Source organism: Thamnophis elegans, chromosome 12, assembly GCF_009769535.1.
Source record: "Thamnophis elegans isolate rThaEle1 chromosome 12, rThaEle1.pri, whole genome shotgun sequence".
Taxonomy (NCBI): Eukaryota; Metazoa; Chordata; class Lepidosauria; order Squamata; family Colubridae; genus Thamnophis; species Thamnophis elegans.
The window spans coordinates 38433946-38449382 of record NC_045552.1 but is presented as its reverse complement, the minus strand read 5'-3'; the positions used below and the strand labels follow the sequence as shown (position 1 = coordinate 38449382).

Genomic DNA, 15437 nt, shown 5'->3' with positions numbered 1-15437 from the left:
ATGCAATGCAACTACGTTGCTTTTTTTTTAATTTTAAGGCAACTATTTTTCAGTTTACACATGTGCCTGCATGCCTCCACACCTTCAGTTCCATTGGTTCAGCCCTCTACAACAGACCCAGTTTGTCATGTTGGTCTCTTGGGAAAATTACCCCTCCTCCCCTTAGACCCATCGTTGCTACTACTGAGGGTAGGTGCAGTTTTTGCTTCTTTGCAATAAAGGTGGACCGTCCCCCTTTTTTGCTCAGGTTTCTGGATCTCCAAAGAATCAGCTTCCCTTGCAACTCTTCCACCAGGGCCCTTCTGCACCAGGAGTCAGGAGACCCCCCAGGCCTGGAAGGAAGAAGGCCTATCTTCCGTCTCTGGGATCTCCAGACAAAGGAGGCTTCAGAGAGGAACTACTGGGAAAGGCCTCTGCCTATGCCCGAAGGAGTCCATCCAACTTTCCCCACCCAGGCAATGGTTATGGGAGAAAGGTATGAGCTACTGAAAGCCATTGAAGCAATGCAAAGAAATACACCAAAAGCAACTGATCATGCTGGCCAGACATTATGGCCGGCAGGTCCTGCTGCCTGGGGAATTCTGGGAGTTGAAGGCCTTACAGCAGGGGTGTTCAAACTTGGGAACTTTAAGACTTGTGGACTTCAACTCCCAGAATTCCCCAGCCAGGGAAGCCCTGAAGTTGCAATTGCAAACCTTGGAGGTCATGAGAAGTTGGGCAAGGCTGCTCCAAGATCTAAGCTAGGGATGTCCAAACTAATCTGGATCACTTGCTTATGGCCGGAAGTCTCCTTTAGTCCCAGCACCACAGTCTGTAAAACACAGTGTATGATTGAACACAGAGGTCTTCAAACTTGGCAACTTGAAGACGTGTGGGCTTCAACTCTGCTGGCTGGAGAATTCTGGGAGTTGAAGTCCACAAGTCTTAAAGTTCCCAAGTTTGGACACCCTTGCCCTACAGCTTAAAGTTGCCGAGGTTGAGAAAAACGTTGAGGCACGCAGACAATGGGAGTCCCAGCAAGGGAAATGGGAGCTTTTCTTCATTAAAAAAAAACAACCACCACGCCATCTCAAAATGTCCCTTCCCAGCTGAAGCACCGACGGCCACCCGCCGCTGGTCCCAACACTGAGCAACAACGGCAGGCCGGACTGGCCCTTTCCGCCCTCAAGGAACCGGGACTCTCTTACTCGACGGGCGAGGGGAGGAGGGGGAGCCGGGTCTAGCCTGCAGAAGCGCCTCCCTGGCTGCCTCTCCAGCCTGGACGCCTCTGGGCCTCACGTGGGCAAATGGCCACGCGGGGGGAAATTCTGCCCTTGCTAAAACTCTCTCCCGGAGCCGCCGCCCCTCCGCCTTAAGAGCGGGAAAGCTCCGGCCTCTGCCCTCCTCCGCCCCTCAGCAGCCGCGGCATCCTCCTGCCAGCCGCAGCGCAACCGGCGATGCTCCGCGGGGCGGCCTTCCTGCCCGGCCAAGAATCGAGGGGGGGAGGCCGGCCGGGAGCGGGGCCCGGAGACGCTGGGCCGCCTCGCCCCTTCCACCCGACGGTAGCGAGGCCCACTTTCCCACGGGCGAGCACCGGCATCCGGCCCGGCCCGGCCGCTGCCGACTGGTCAGCCGAGCACGGCGGTTCCCAGACAGACCCCCGCGCGGCCCCCGATTCAGCCACGCTGCTCCCGAGGAGGAAGGCGGGTCTGTGGGAAAGCTGCCGCGCCCACCGCCCCTCCCTGGGCTCCTTCTCGCCCGACGGCAGCCCGGCGCTCCAGCCCCGGTGCCATGGGGGGGGGGGGCTCCGACCGGCTCCCTACGGCCGGCCCTGAGGTCAGTGAGCGACTGCCGCCCATCGCCGCCTCGGGCCCGGCTGTCTCGCCCATCGCCGCCTCGGGCCCGGCTGTCTCGCCCCCCGCCGCCGGATTTTCCGCCGCGCCAAGCGCTTTCCCGGCTCGCTCCGAGGTCGAGGGACTCGTCCCCTACCCAGCGGCCGTGGGCGGAAGCGGCCAGCGCGTGTGCGAGGGGGGTGCGCCCCGGCCTGGGCCCCTTTCCGAGAACGACGCCCCCATTCACGGCCGGAACGGCGGAGCGACACCTCTGCCTCCCCCCGATGTCCGGCTCAAGAAAGCTCCACGGCCGGTACGAGGGGAGACCCCCGCGGGCGCCCCCGGCGCTCCCTCCCTGTCCCCCCCCGGGAGACGCCCTTCCGCTCCGCGCACTCTGAACAGCCGCGATGCGACGCCGCTGGAGAAGAGGCGCCCCCCTGCCCGCTGTTTCCCCGGCCCGCACTCTCCCCCCCCCCCTCCATCCGTACCGTTTTCGGCATCGTGCCGGCGGGCTGGGCGTCCTGGGGCTGCGGGCGTCTCGGCTGGGAGCTTCGCTGAGCGGCGGGAATGACTCGTCGGCAGGCTAAGAGCCTCGGCCAAGCGCGCCGCCTTTATTCGGGGCCGGCGCTCTGGAGCCCCCGCCCCGACGCTCCTGCCGCTCTCCCGCCCTTCCCGGGCGGGCCTCGCGCCCTCCCCGCCTCGGGGTTTCCCCGGCTCTGCGCCCTATGTGACGGGCGCCCGGCGAGGTCGAGGATGGGTACCGGGCCGCGACGGGGGTGGGGGCTCCGGCATCGCTCCCGTCCCGGGAAGGAAACGCTCGGGAGCCTCTGGCGAGCGGCCGACGGGCTCTGCGCTGCGATGGAGACGCGCCGCTTTCGCTCTGCCGCTTTTCTCCCCGGTGGGCGGCGAAGAGCGGCTTTTGGGCCTGTGGAGGGCGACCCACGGGCGATGCCGCAACTCCCCTCCCCGGGCCGCTTGCCAGACATCGGGCGCCCGGGCGGGAGCTCTGAGCTGCTTCCCTCCACCGTCCTCATCCCAGCCCCAAATCAGCACGTCGAGCCATACGGGTTGGGCCTTTAAATCAACGGGCCTTCCCTTGGAATGGTTGCCTGACGACTCTTTGAAATATTCCCGCAACGTGTCGGTGCTGCTGGCCCGTTTGCCTTGGTCATAGATCCTGTATTGTGTACATGCAGAAGTTGAATTCATTTAATGCTGTTCTCCTGCCCTGCCCACTCAGGAACTCTACCCAGAAGTTTTCTTGATTGATTTTCTCTATATATACCAACACTCTAGGTGACTTCCAACAATCAAGGAATTTATGAGGATGGTCAAGAAAAGTTGGGGGGGGGGTTCTTGCCATCTTCCTGAATCCTGGAATGTTGGGCCAAGGGAGCCTCCTTGGTAGCCCCTCCAAAGTCTGGGACGGAGGTGAAGGCCATTTACCCAACAACTGAATCTTTGGGGGGCATCTTCCTCAATGGCCAGTTAGTAGCCCAGGGGGCAGTTCATACCATGAGGAATGAATGGAGTTGTCACTCGACTCCCTTATCCAACCTAATCTTATGACTAGGACCACAGTTCTACAGCTGTGATGGCGAACCTATGGCACCTATGGCCAAAGTGTCACACGAAGCCATGTCGCCTGGCACACATGGCTTTGCCTGTTTGTCTTCCAGGTTTCTGGTGAGCATGTACGTGTGACGATCAACTGTCCTTTGCACACGCGGCAATGCCGAAAACCAGTGTGCACATGTGTGCAGCCCAGCTCATTATTAGGTGTGCATGCATGCCAGAACCCAGAGGTTTGGCTTTTCCAGAGCACAATTCTTTGCCCGTGCGGCAGTGCCAAAATGGGCCTGTGCATGCTCGCCGGCCAGCTGATCATTGGGTGCACCAGCTGATCATTGGGTGCACATTCCACAACCTGGAAGTTCAGCTTTTCGGAGCCTGGCCCTGATGAGCACATACACGTGACTTTTCCATGCAATCTTTTTGGCACTCGATGCCAAAAAGGTTTGCCCCCACTGTTACAGAGAATCCTTCTATACAGCCTCCCTAGAATTTTGGTTGGTGTTTTTTTTCTTTCCTAAAACAATGTATCTGTTGAGAGACTGGCACAATGTTTCTCAACCTTGGCAACTTTAAGATAGGTGGACTTCACCATCGTCCTTCTGCGCAGAACACACTGGGCAGCAAGTGTCCGATCATTGAGGTGGACCTCAGTTCCCAGAATTTCCCAGGCAGTTTTGCTTTGACTTGCTTTTGTCCTACCTTTATTACCTTATATAAGTAACTCAGGGCAGCAAACATATTTCTTCCTCCTATTTTATCCACAACAACAATCCTGTGAAGTGGGTTTGTGTGTGTGTGAGAGAGAGAGTGATAGATCCAAAGTCACCTGGCCAGCTTTCACGCTTTCTAGCAGGGGTGAAATCCAGCAGGTTCTGGAGAACCGGTAGTGGAAATTTTAAGTAGTTCAGAGAACTGGGAAATGCCACCTCTGGCTGACCCCAGAGTGGAATGGGAATGGAGATTTTGCAGTATTCTTCCCCTGCCACCCCCACCAATCCACGCCCACAGAACTGGCAGTAAGAAAAAATTAATTTCACCACTGCTTTATAGGCAGGACCAGAACTCCCAGTCCCCTGGTTTTAGGTCATCTCCAATAGGCATCCATTCTGACAGTGGGCTCTGCCATCTAGTTGCTTTTATTTCTTTTAGAGCAGGTGGGCGTCTCCATACTCTGAATTCCAAATTGAAATTATTTGTTGTGCTATTTTGATTTTGGATTTTTATCCATTTAATTGCTAACTGATTCATATAAGAGTCATGGGGGTGAGTGGTTAGAATGCAGTATTGCAGGCTGACTTTGCCCACTGCCAGAAGTTCAATACTGATGGGCTCAAGGTTGGCTCAGCCTTCCATCTTTCTGAGGTCAGTAAAATGAGGCCCCAGGTTATTGGGGGCCATATGCTAACACATGTAAACAGCTCAGAGAGTGCTATAAAGGATTATAAAGTGCTATATAACTCTTAAGTGCTACTGTTATAAGGCTCCCTTGATACAGGATTTCTCATCGGCTTTTAATTGTCAACACAATATTATATGAATGCTTCATAAATACATTTACAAACATATGTAGTGAGATAAGCATTTTATAAGCCATGTTCACAGGATTTGTTTGTTTCCTGCCTTTTTATTTTTACTCAAGTTAGCAAACATATTCAACACATCTTCATCAGAGGTGGTGTTTAGCAGGTTCTGACCAGTTTTGGAGAACTAGGGACAGAAATTTTGAGTAGTCTGGAGAACTGGTAAATACCACCTCTGACTGCCCCCGTCCCCATCTATTTTCTGCCTCCTGGGTCCCAGCTGATCGGGAGAGAATGGGGATTTTGCAGTACCCCCCCCTGCCACTCTCACCAAGCCACGGCCACAGAACCAGTAGTAAAAAATGTTTTGATGGGGGACGGGTGTGGGGGAGGCTGAAGCCAAAGGCAGCACATTTCAGCTTCCGGTAGCAGGTGAAAGTGCCTGTCAGCATCTGTCCCTGAAAAAAGCCCAACCTGGATCAGCAGGTTGAAAGCCGAGCAACCAGGAGAGGGGACACCCTCTCTAAAAGGCAGTCGGAAAGGGCCTGCGCTCTGTACATCTTCCCTTGGGCAGTGGTGGGATTCAAAAGAAATTACTACCGGTGTGGTGGGTGTGGCTTGGTGGGCATGGCAGGCGAAGGATACTGCAAAATCCCCATTTCTTCCTGATCAGCTGGGACTTGGGAGACAGAGAATAGATGGGAGGGGGGGCAGCCAGAGGTGGCATTTGCTGGTTCTCTGAACTACTCAAAATTTCTGCTACCGGTTCTCTAGAACTGGTCAGAACTTGCTGAATACCACTTCTGGTGGGGACAGCCCTGTAAACTATACCAACCTCCAGATTATAGCCATACTCAGCAGCTGCTGCTGAAGAGTTCTGGCAAAAGCTTGCACTGTCTTTCTTGTAGTGATGCTATGTTAGCAATTGCAGCTGTGCCCTAGAATCGGTTGAAATCCTCTTGGTTCGGCCCGGTACAGACGATTGTCCTTGGTCCTGCGAACCGGTAGTAAAAAAAAATGCCACACGATCCTCGGAAACTACTCCCCAATACACTTTTAAAGCATTTTTCCCCTGCTGGTTCACCCAAACTGCCAGGGAAAAATGCTTTAAAAGTTTTTTTTTAAGTTGGCCATGCCCACCCAGTCACATGACCCCCCACCAAGCCACGCCCACAGAACCAGGTGGGTGGGGTGGGGGATAGGTTTCATTACTGACCAGAATAGCTAAAAATTGGAACAGGTAGACCATCCCTCTTATGTCCCACTATCTTTAACTTCCAAATGCCCAACAAAGCCTTCTTGGGCTGAGTTCTGTTTGCCAAACTCCTTTTGCCATCTTGAGAGTTCAAGGCCACCCAGCAGAGTTCTCTGCAAAGGGAACTCGGGACTGCAGAGAGGTGGTGGAGGAGATCTTTGCTAAAGGAAGGGTCCCAACCCCGTAAGGAGGGAATAAATCAAACATTATCTGTAATAGGCTAAAACATATGAAAAATGGTTGCAGGAACTGGGTGTGTCTAGCTTAATGAAAAGAAGGACTAGGGGAGACAGCATAGCAGTCTTCCAATATTTGAGGAGCTGCCACAAAGAGGAGGGAATCAAACTATTTTCCAAAACATCAGAAGGCAGGAGAAGAAGCAATGGATGGAAATTAATCAAGGAGAAAAGCAACCTAGAATTAAGGAGAAATTTCCTGACAGTTAGAACAATTAATCAGTGGAACAACTTGCTTCCAGGAGTTGTGAATGCTCCAACACTGCAAGTTTTTAAGAAGATGTTGGATATCCATTTGTCTGAAGTGGTGTAGGGTTTCCTGCCCAGGCAGGGGGTTGGACTAGAAGACCTGCAAGGTCCCTTCCAACTCTGTTATTCTCTATAATACAAAGTTCTGCAAAAGATGGTTTCCAGAATCAGTCGGTAATTCAAAAGGCCCAGCAAAAATAAATCTGGGCTTTGTCTCACAGTGGGAGGACTGGGAGGATTCAACATGGCGACAATCCACTACAATCCACAGCCTCATAGAAAATCCTTGGTGGTTCTTTCCATCCAAAATTTGCCTCTATTCATTATGTCAAAATCTATTTTTAAAAAAACTAAAAATAACCTGGGCGTTGCCAGCTGCTGTCAGCCACAACGGACTTTGTGGAAATGCAACGGTGCCAGACTCCGTTTCCAAGTTCTAGAACAGAGGTCTTCAAACTTGGCAACTTTAAGACTTGTGGACTTCAACTCCCAGAATTCTCCAGCCAGCTATGCTCTCCCTCTCTCTCAGTCACTCACACACCCATCCACCCCACCCAACTGCCCCACACACACTTGGCCTGACTTTCAAACTTTGTAATATTACGAAGCCTCGAAAGAATAAAGGAAGTTGTGGGACCTGCTCCCGTGAATAAAACAAGGCAACTAAAAAGTAACTTTGCAAAAATAAACTAAACCCTTTGTGTTGGCCTTTGATTTAACCAACTCTTCTTGCTTCCGCTCTTTGACAGCTTCTCATAATCCTGGCAAACTCCTTCCAGACTTCTCACTCTGCATTACCTGCCCAAACCCCGGCAGGTCTGCACAGGCCAAGTAAGAAGCAGCTTCCTCCACTCCTCCTCCTCTGCCTGCCCCAGCCTGAGCAGCTTTTAAGGAGCCATTCCATTGGTTGGCTGTTCTCACTGTCAGAAAATTCTCCTTATTTCCAGGTTAAAACTCTCCTTGGTCAGTTTCCATCCATTATTCCTTGTCTTTGATGGCCCTTTGATTTTCCTAGTTAAGCTACTGTATTTTTTGGAGTATAAGACGCTCCAAAGTATGAGACATACCTAGCTTTGGGGGAGAAAAACAAGGCGGAAAAATCTGCCTCCCAGCAATTTGCCTCCTTGCAGCAAACAGCAAACAGTACAAAAGATACACACTGTTTGTCATGTTACATTTCAGACTACACTTTTACAGATGCTGTTAAAATTTATGTGGCTTTCTGGAAGTATACAATATTCTCTGCTATTTAAAAGAAGATACAATAGCACTGGGCCTCTTCAGATCAAGCATTTATTTCTAAAAGCTTCTTCATTTTGTTGTCTAGAACAATAATAAAGGAGTCTTTAAAAAATAAGTCTAATAGTTCCAACATTCTATAGGCATTTATAGTTATTGACGTATCTCCTTGCAGCAATCAGTAAACAGCCTGTTTCAGTTTAGCCTGATTAGCAGAAGAAAAATAAATCTGCTTCTGCCTCCCAGCAATTTGCCTCCTTGCAGCAAACAGCTAACAGCCAACAGCCTGTTTCACTTTCAATTTCAGTTTCAGCACAGGCCTCCCGATGATCAGTTGTTTCAGGCTGCAGGGATTGCCATAGCCCAGGGGTCAGCAAACTGGGGCTCTGGAGCCGCATATGGCTCTTTCCTCCCTCTGCTGCAGCTCTGTCACTAGTCGGCGCCACAATTTTGAGAGGAGCTTCCGGGGGGGGGGGAGAGCACAGTGCACCAGGAGAAGACTCTATGGCAAGGGGAGGGTTTTCCAGTTGTCTCCACAATTGATAGGGCTTTCGGTTATGACAGGTAGATGAAAAGGTATGCCACGCTAAGAGGAGACTCTATGGGGGGAAACTGAACTTCCGGTCAGCTCCAGAATTGAACAGGGGGCTTCCGATTAGGACCTTTGTGGCTCCCGGTGTTTTCTTTTCCGTGGGAAATGGGTCCAAATGGTTCTTTGAGTGTTTAAGTTTGCCGACCCCTGCCATAGCCTATTGCCACTTCCGCAAGCCCCATTTTTCCCGTTTCCTGCAAGGAGATAAATTGCTAGGAGGCAAAGGCCAAAGGGTGGGGATCAGTGGGTGGGCAGGGCTACATTCAGTCTATAAGATACACCCAAATTTTCACCCCCTTTTGGGGGGGGTAGTGTGTCATACTCCAAAAAATATGGTAACTTGGAATAATTTGTTTCTAGGCTATACAGTCCTTGACTTACAATCATTTGTTTAATGACCATACAAAGTTACATCAGGACTGAGCAAATGATTTATGACCAGTTCTCACACATATGACATCACAGAATCCCCCATAGTCAAATGATCAAAATTTGGGCACTTGGCAACTGACGTGATCTTAAAGAGAGGCCCTTCCTGGAACTCAGGAGAAATTTCTCAACAGTGAGAACAATAAACCAGTGGAACAGGTTGCCTGCAGAAGTTGTGGGTGCTTGTATCTCACACCCCCTTTTCCCCACTGCTTTTCCTTCCCTTGATTTCCAATTTTACTTCCTGTTCTTTGTATTTTATATAATAAAACAAATAGAATTTCTAACAAATAGATGTTCTAGGTGCTCCATCACTGGAGGTCTTCAAGAAGAGACTGGACATGAATAAGAATCTCTACAGTGCTGGAAATGTAACTTGGCATTAGGATCTTTTTATCATATGTGATGGTTATGAAGAAAAGCCAAGGAATTTTGCGTCAGATAAAGACATGGTTGGAAGAGATGCTAGATCAAAAGATAGACTTAAAACCAGAACTATTCCTAGTAGAGAGAGAAATATAGTAAAGGATTTATATATCTAATGCTTCATGTTATAACCGCAGCAAGATTGATTTATGTGCAAAATTGGAAAAACAGGGATGCCCCCCCCCCCCGAAGAAGAGGTAATAATAAAAATGTTGGTCTGTGTAGAAATGCACAGGCTGACACTAGAGATAAAAAATAAGGGAATAACAGAATATTTTGAAATTTGGACCAAAATGTATCAATGGTTGGAAATGAGGAAAAGGAGTCGGAACAGAATATACTGAGGTTTTGTCAAATTGGAACTGGATAATACATTGAGAAATATACAAAGGAAGACAAGGGATATGTTTATAAGATCAAAGTAGCTATCTACAATAAGTAGGAACTGAATTTGTTGTTATGTTAAAACATGTATGGAAATGACAAAGCCAGAAAGATCGATCTATGTCCAATGTTTTAATGTTTATTTAATAAAAATTTATTTTAAAGGAGGAGGAGGAGGAGGACTGGACAGCCATCTGCCTGGGATGGAATAAGATCTTTGGTTTTGGGCAAGGAGTTGGATTAGAAGACCTTTGAGGGGGTTGCAGGATCAAGCTACCTGATGGTGGTTAATCTGCATTTTTTTAAAAATATTTTTTATTAAACTTTTTACAAAACAAAATATAAAAAACCAAATTCAACATTCATTCTTCCCATTCCTAAGACATCAGTATATCCCATTTTGTTTATCGTCTTACATACTTTCCATTCCTTTTACATTTACAATTTCCTCTTTACATTTATAATTCCTATAACTTAATATTTACATATATAAATATTCTACTTGTATTCGCTATTCCTATTCTCTAACCACTGATACCATTTATCCCATTCTGCATAATTTGGTATTATTTGGTATTTGGTATTTATTAATATTTGTATGCCGCCCTTTTCCCTGGGGGGACTCAGGGCGGCTCACAGTTCAAGGGGAGGGGAGGACAAACCAAGTTACATATAGGACAATACATCGTTAAAAGCACAACATTCATACTATTCGGGTAGGGTAAAGGTCTTTAGCCCCAGGCCTGTCGGGACAGCCAGGTTTTAAGGGCTATGCGGAAGGTCTGGAGGGTGATGAGGGTACGAATCTCCACGGGGAGTTCGTTCCATAGGGTCGGAGCTGCCACAGAGAAGGCTCTCCTCCGTGTGGTTGCCAGTCGACATTGACTGGCTGATGGGACTCGGAGGAGGCCTAATCTGTGGGATCTAATTGGTCGAGTGGAGGTAATTGGCAGTAGGCGGTCTCTCAAGTACCCAGATCCAATACCATGAAGGGCTTTGTAGGTGACAACTAGCACCTTGAAGCGTACCCGGAGATCAACAGGTAGCCAGTGCAGCTCGCGGAGGATAGGTGTTACGTGGGTGAAACGAGGTGCACCCACAATCGCTCGCGCGGCCGCATTCTGGACTAGCTGAAGTCGCCGAATACTCTTCAAGGGCAACCCCATGTAGAGCACATTGCAGTACTCCAGCCTAGAGGTCACAAGGGCACGAGTGACTGTTGTGAGAGCCTCCCGGTTCAGCTAGGGACGCAACTGGTGCACCAGGCGAACCTGGGCACATGCCCCCCTGGTCACAGCTAACAAATGGTGTTCAAAAGTCAGCTGTGGGTCCAGGAGGACTCCCAAGTTGCGGACCCTGTCTGAGGGGCGTAGTATTTGACCCCTCAGCCTGAGAGATGGAACACTTGGCCAATTAGTGGGAGGGAAGCACAGCAGCCACTCGGTCTTATCCGGATTGAGCACAAGCTTGTTAACCCCCATCCAGTCTCTAACAGCCTCAAGGCCCCGGCTCATCACGTCCATCGCTTCATTGAGTTGGCACGGGGCGGACAGATACAACTGAGTATCGTCCGCATACTGGTGGTATTTTATCCCGTGCCGTCGAATGATCTCGCCCAGCGGTTTCATGTAGATATTAAAAAGTAGGGGGGACAGGACAGAGCCCTGTGGCACCCCATATGTTAGGGGCCTAGGGGTCCTAGACCCACAGGTCTAGGACAGGTCTCCTGGACCCACAGCTGACCTTTGACCACCACTTGTCAGCTGTGACCAGGGGGGCATTTGCCCAGTTTCGCCTGGTGCGCCAGTTGCGACCCTACCTGAACCGGGAGGCTCTCACAACAGTCACTCGAGCCCCTGTGACCTCTAGGCTGGAATACTGCAACGTGCTCTACATGGGGCTGCCCTTGAAGAGCATCCGGCGACTTCAGCTAGTCCAGAATGCAGCCACGCGAGTGATTGTGGGTGCCCCACGGTTCGCCCACATAACACCTATCCTCCGCGAGCTGCGCTGGCTACCTGTTGACCTCCGGGTGCGCTTCAAGGTGCTACTTACCACCCATAAAGCCCTCCATGGTAGTGGATCTGAGTACTTGAGAGACTGCCTCCTGCCAATTACCTCCTCGCGACCTATTAGATCACACAGATTAGGCCTCCTCCGAGTTCCATCCGCCAGTCAGTGTCGACTGGCAACTACGCGGAGGAGAGCCTTTTCAGTAGTAGCTCCGACCCTTTGGAACGATCTCCCCGTGGAGATTCGTACCCTCACCACCATCCAGACCTTTTGCACAGCCCTCAAGATCTGGCTATCCCGTCAGGCCTGGGGATAAAGATTGTAATCCATCCCCACCCGAATGATGAATGAATGTTGTGTTCTATTTTAAATTATGTATTGTTTATGTCTTATTGTTTTGTATTCCCCTCCCTATAAATTGTAAGCTGCCCTGAGTCCCCTCAGGGAAAAGGGCGGCCTATAAATAATAAACCTTAAACCTTAAACCTTAACACTTGCCCATCAAACCAATCCCTTTGTGAGTCAAATCCTGGAGACCCTCCTTGCCACTTGGGCTCACCTGGCAGATTGAGAGCAGACCCCTGCAGTATATTTGGGGAGAGTTTTCCTAATAAAATTTCTACAAGGTTCATTATTGTCCTGGCATCTCCCTTAGTGTTCTTATTCTTTGGTATTCATCCTGGCATGGATACACAGATTAGTCACAACACCATTCATGCAAATAACCGGAGGGGAGAGCCCCCCCCCCCCGCCCAAGGTAGTACTCCTGCAACTTTCATTCAGAAAATATCTCGATCCTCTTAAAGCTGGCTCAGATTCTGATCCACATCTTGGTTTTGATCTTAGGAACCCATTGTGTTTTTCACTACCGTTTTCCCCAAAATAAGACCTCCCTGGATAATAAGCCCAATCAGACTTTTGAGCGCATGTGCTAAAATAAGCCATCCACGGAAAATAAGCTCTCCCTGAAAACATTGCAAAACAACAGCATCCATGAGGTGACCATGCTCGCTGCCTCCTGCACCTCAAAAATAATAAGACATCCCCAAAAATAAGGCCAAGTGGTTATTTCGGGGTCAAAAGAAAATAAGACCCTGTCTTATTTTCGAGAAAACATGGTGGTTACTGGAATTTTTAACTTTTCTGGACTGCATATTATTGTGACGACTATGTCATGTTTTTAAAATGCTAGAGAGGATCCAGGATCTACTGGCTCAGGGATCTGAGAGGTGATTCTGGTGGGAGAGAAGCAGAAGGAAATCGAAATGACCTCGATGGGATTCAGGATGGAGCTCCAAAAAATTGCATTAGTTTCATTACTGGTTGAAGAAAGACGAGGGAGAGAAGATGGTGCTGAAGCTGATGGCAAATCATGTGAACAGGAAGTTGTTGAGATAAAATGGAGTCGCTTTTACTAAAAAGACAACGGAAATGAAGATCCTGGGCGGAAGGACACACACACAGACACAGACACACAGACACACACACACACATATCCGCCTGGTCTTCTGATCCGTCACCCTGCAAATGACAAAATCTCAAGATATTTCAAGAGCCAAGGTGGCGCAGTGGTTAAATGCAGCACTGCAGGCTACTGCTAGATCAGCAGGTCAGCGGTTCAAATCTCACCGGCTCAGGGTTGACTCAGCCTTCCATCCTTCCCGAGGTGGGTAAAATGAGGACCCAGATTGTTGGGGGCAATATGCTGACTCTCTGTAAACCGCTTAGAGAGGCCTGAAAGGCCTATGAAGCGGTATATAAGTCTACTGCTATTGCTATTGCTATTGCTATACTGCTATTTCCTTGGCAAGATGCCCACCAAGCACTTGCCTGCCAGCTCTCCTCTCCCTCTCTTTCGAGTGATCAAAGGGGTGGATGAAATCAGTGGTGATCTGCAGCTGGTGACGGCAAAGCGGAGGAAAAGCTGCTTAGCCAGAGATCCCCTGGCTGGGCCGCTTGACCCGAAGCTGAAGGGCCAGTCAGGAGGCATCCTGGCTCTGCTCTGCTCTGCTTGGTGGTACTGTCTGGCTGCCATCCAGTTCCTGCCACAGAATGAAGGATGCAGACCAGTGGTGGGATTCAAATTTTTTTACTACCGGTTCTGTGGGTGTGGTGTGGCTTGGTGGGCGTGGCTAGGTGGGCATGACAGGGGAAGGATACTGCAAAATCCCCAATCCCTCCTGATCAGCTGGGACTGAGAACAGATAAGGGCAGGGCCAGCCAGAAGTGGTAATTGCAGGTTCTCTGAACTGCTCAAAATGTTCACTACTGGTTTTCCAGAACTGGTCAGCACCTGCTGAATACCAACTCTGATGCAGACTGACTGAGATATTGGAGATGTGGGCCGAAGGCAGGAGCTTGCATGGTGTGGTGAAAAGAAGTCAAGAAGTGGTCCTGCCAGTGGGGTCACTGGCTTTTGCATGACCAATTGCATGAGGATGTTGGTTGTAGTCACCATCCTGTGGACAGCCCCACTGGAAATCCAGTCCCCTGAGTAGGATTTTAAGCAAGAGCCTCCATGTGACTGTGGGGCACCGGAACAAAAGATAATCCATATCATTCAAGATTAGGTCTCCTTAGGAAATTTCAAGGCGTGGCACGACAAAACCGCGCTCGACTAAATTGCGCCCGATTAAACCGCGTCGCTGACGTCATCAACAGGGCGACAACAGCGAGCGCGGAGAAAGAAGGGCGCTTTAAATAGCGCTTTGAAAGCAAGCCGATTCAAGTTAAGGTAAGGGTTAGGTTTAGGGTTAGGTTTAGGGTTAGGTTAAGGGTTAGGGTTAGGTTTAGGATTAGGATTAGATTTAGGGTTAGGTTAAGGATTAGGGTTAGGGTTAGGGTTAGGGTTAGGGTTAGGATTAGGTTTAGGGGTTAATTTTAGGTTTAGCGTTTACAGCGTGCTTCTGTCTCCGCGCTGTTGTCGCCCTGTGATGATGTCAGCTACGCGATTTCATCGAGCGCGCTTTAGTCGAACGTGGTTTTGTGGTGGAACCATTTCAAGGCACCCAAGGTGATGTCACCTGGGTCCCACCAGGAGCTTTTAGAGGGCTAGCTTCCTTAGATATCAAATTATAACATCTATCCTGCTGCAGTTCTATATTATGGAGATTTTATTATGGTTTTTAATCTTAATTTAATATAGTATCTCCATTATTGTGTTGTCCTCATATTATTTCCAAGTTGTACATATTTTTATGCTGATGCTTTATTTAAACTCAATTTGTATATCAGGGATTGCATGACTTCTGTAAATGCCATATGCTAACAAACAAACAAATAAGCAAGCAAGCAGGGATCCCTACAGAGGGCCCCAAGCTGCCAGGCATGACCACTGCTAGAAAGCCTACCTCTTTGTCCGGTGCATATGACGGGGGACTCCAGAATCACCCACACACACCCTGGCTCAGCAGGTGCACTGCCATTCTCAGCCTTCCCCCTCCTGGTCACATGACCCAAGATGAGGCTGAATGGATTGGCGAGAGCTTCAGAAAAGTAGTGGGATTCAACAATTTTTACTACTGGTTCTGTGTGCATGGCTTGGTGGGTGTGGCAGGGGAAGGATACTGCAAAAATCCCTATTTCCTCCCGATTAGCTGGGACTCAGGAGGCAGAGAATAGATGGGGGCGGGGCCATCCAGAGGTGGTATTTACTGGTTCTCCGAACTACTCAAAATTTCCGCTACCGGTTCTCCGGAACTGGTCAGA

At 49.7% G+C, this 15437-nt stretch overlaps 1 protein-coding gene across 1 annotated transcript in view; it reads right to left on the bottom strand.

Moving 5' to 3' along the window:
• Window positions 1-2449, bottom strand: part of MSN (moesin) — a 69412-nt gene extending 66963 nt beyond the window's left edge. The window contains exon 1 of the mRNA XM_032227875.1: window positions 2300-2449. Within this exon, the coding sequence (XP_032083766.1) occupies window positions 2300-2311 (12 nt within the window). The 5' untranslated portion in view covers window positions 2312-2449. The remainder of the gene's footprint in view (window positions 1-2299) is intronic.
• Window positions 2450-15437: the final 12988 nt, after the last annotated feature.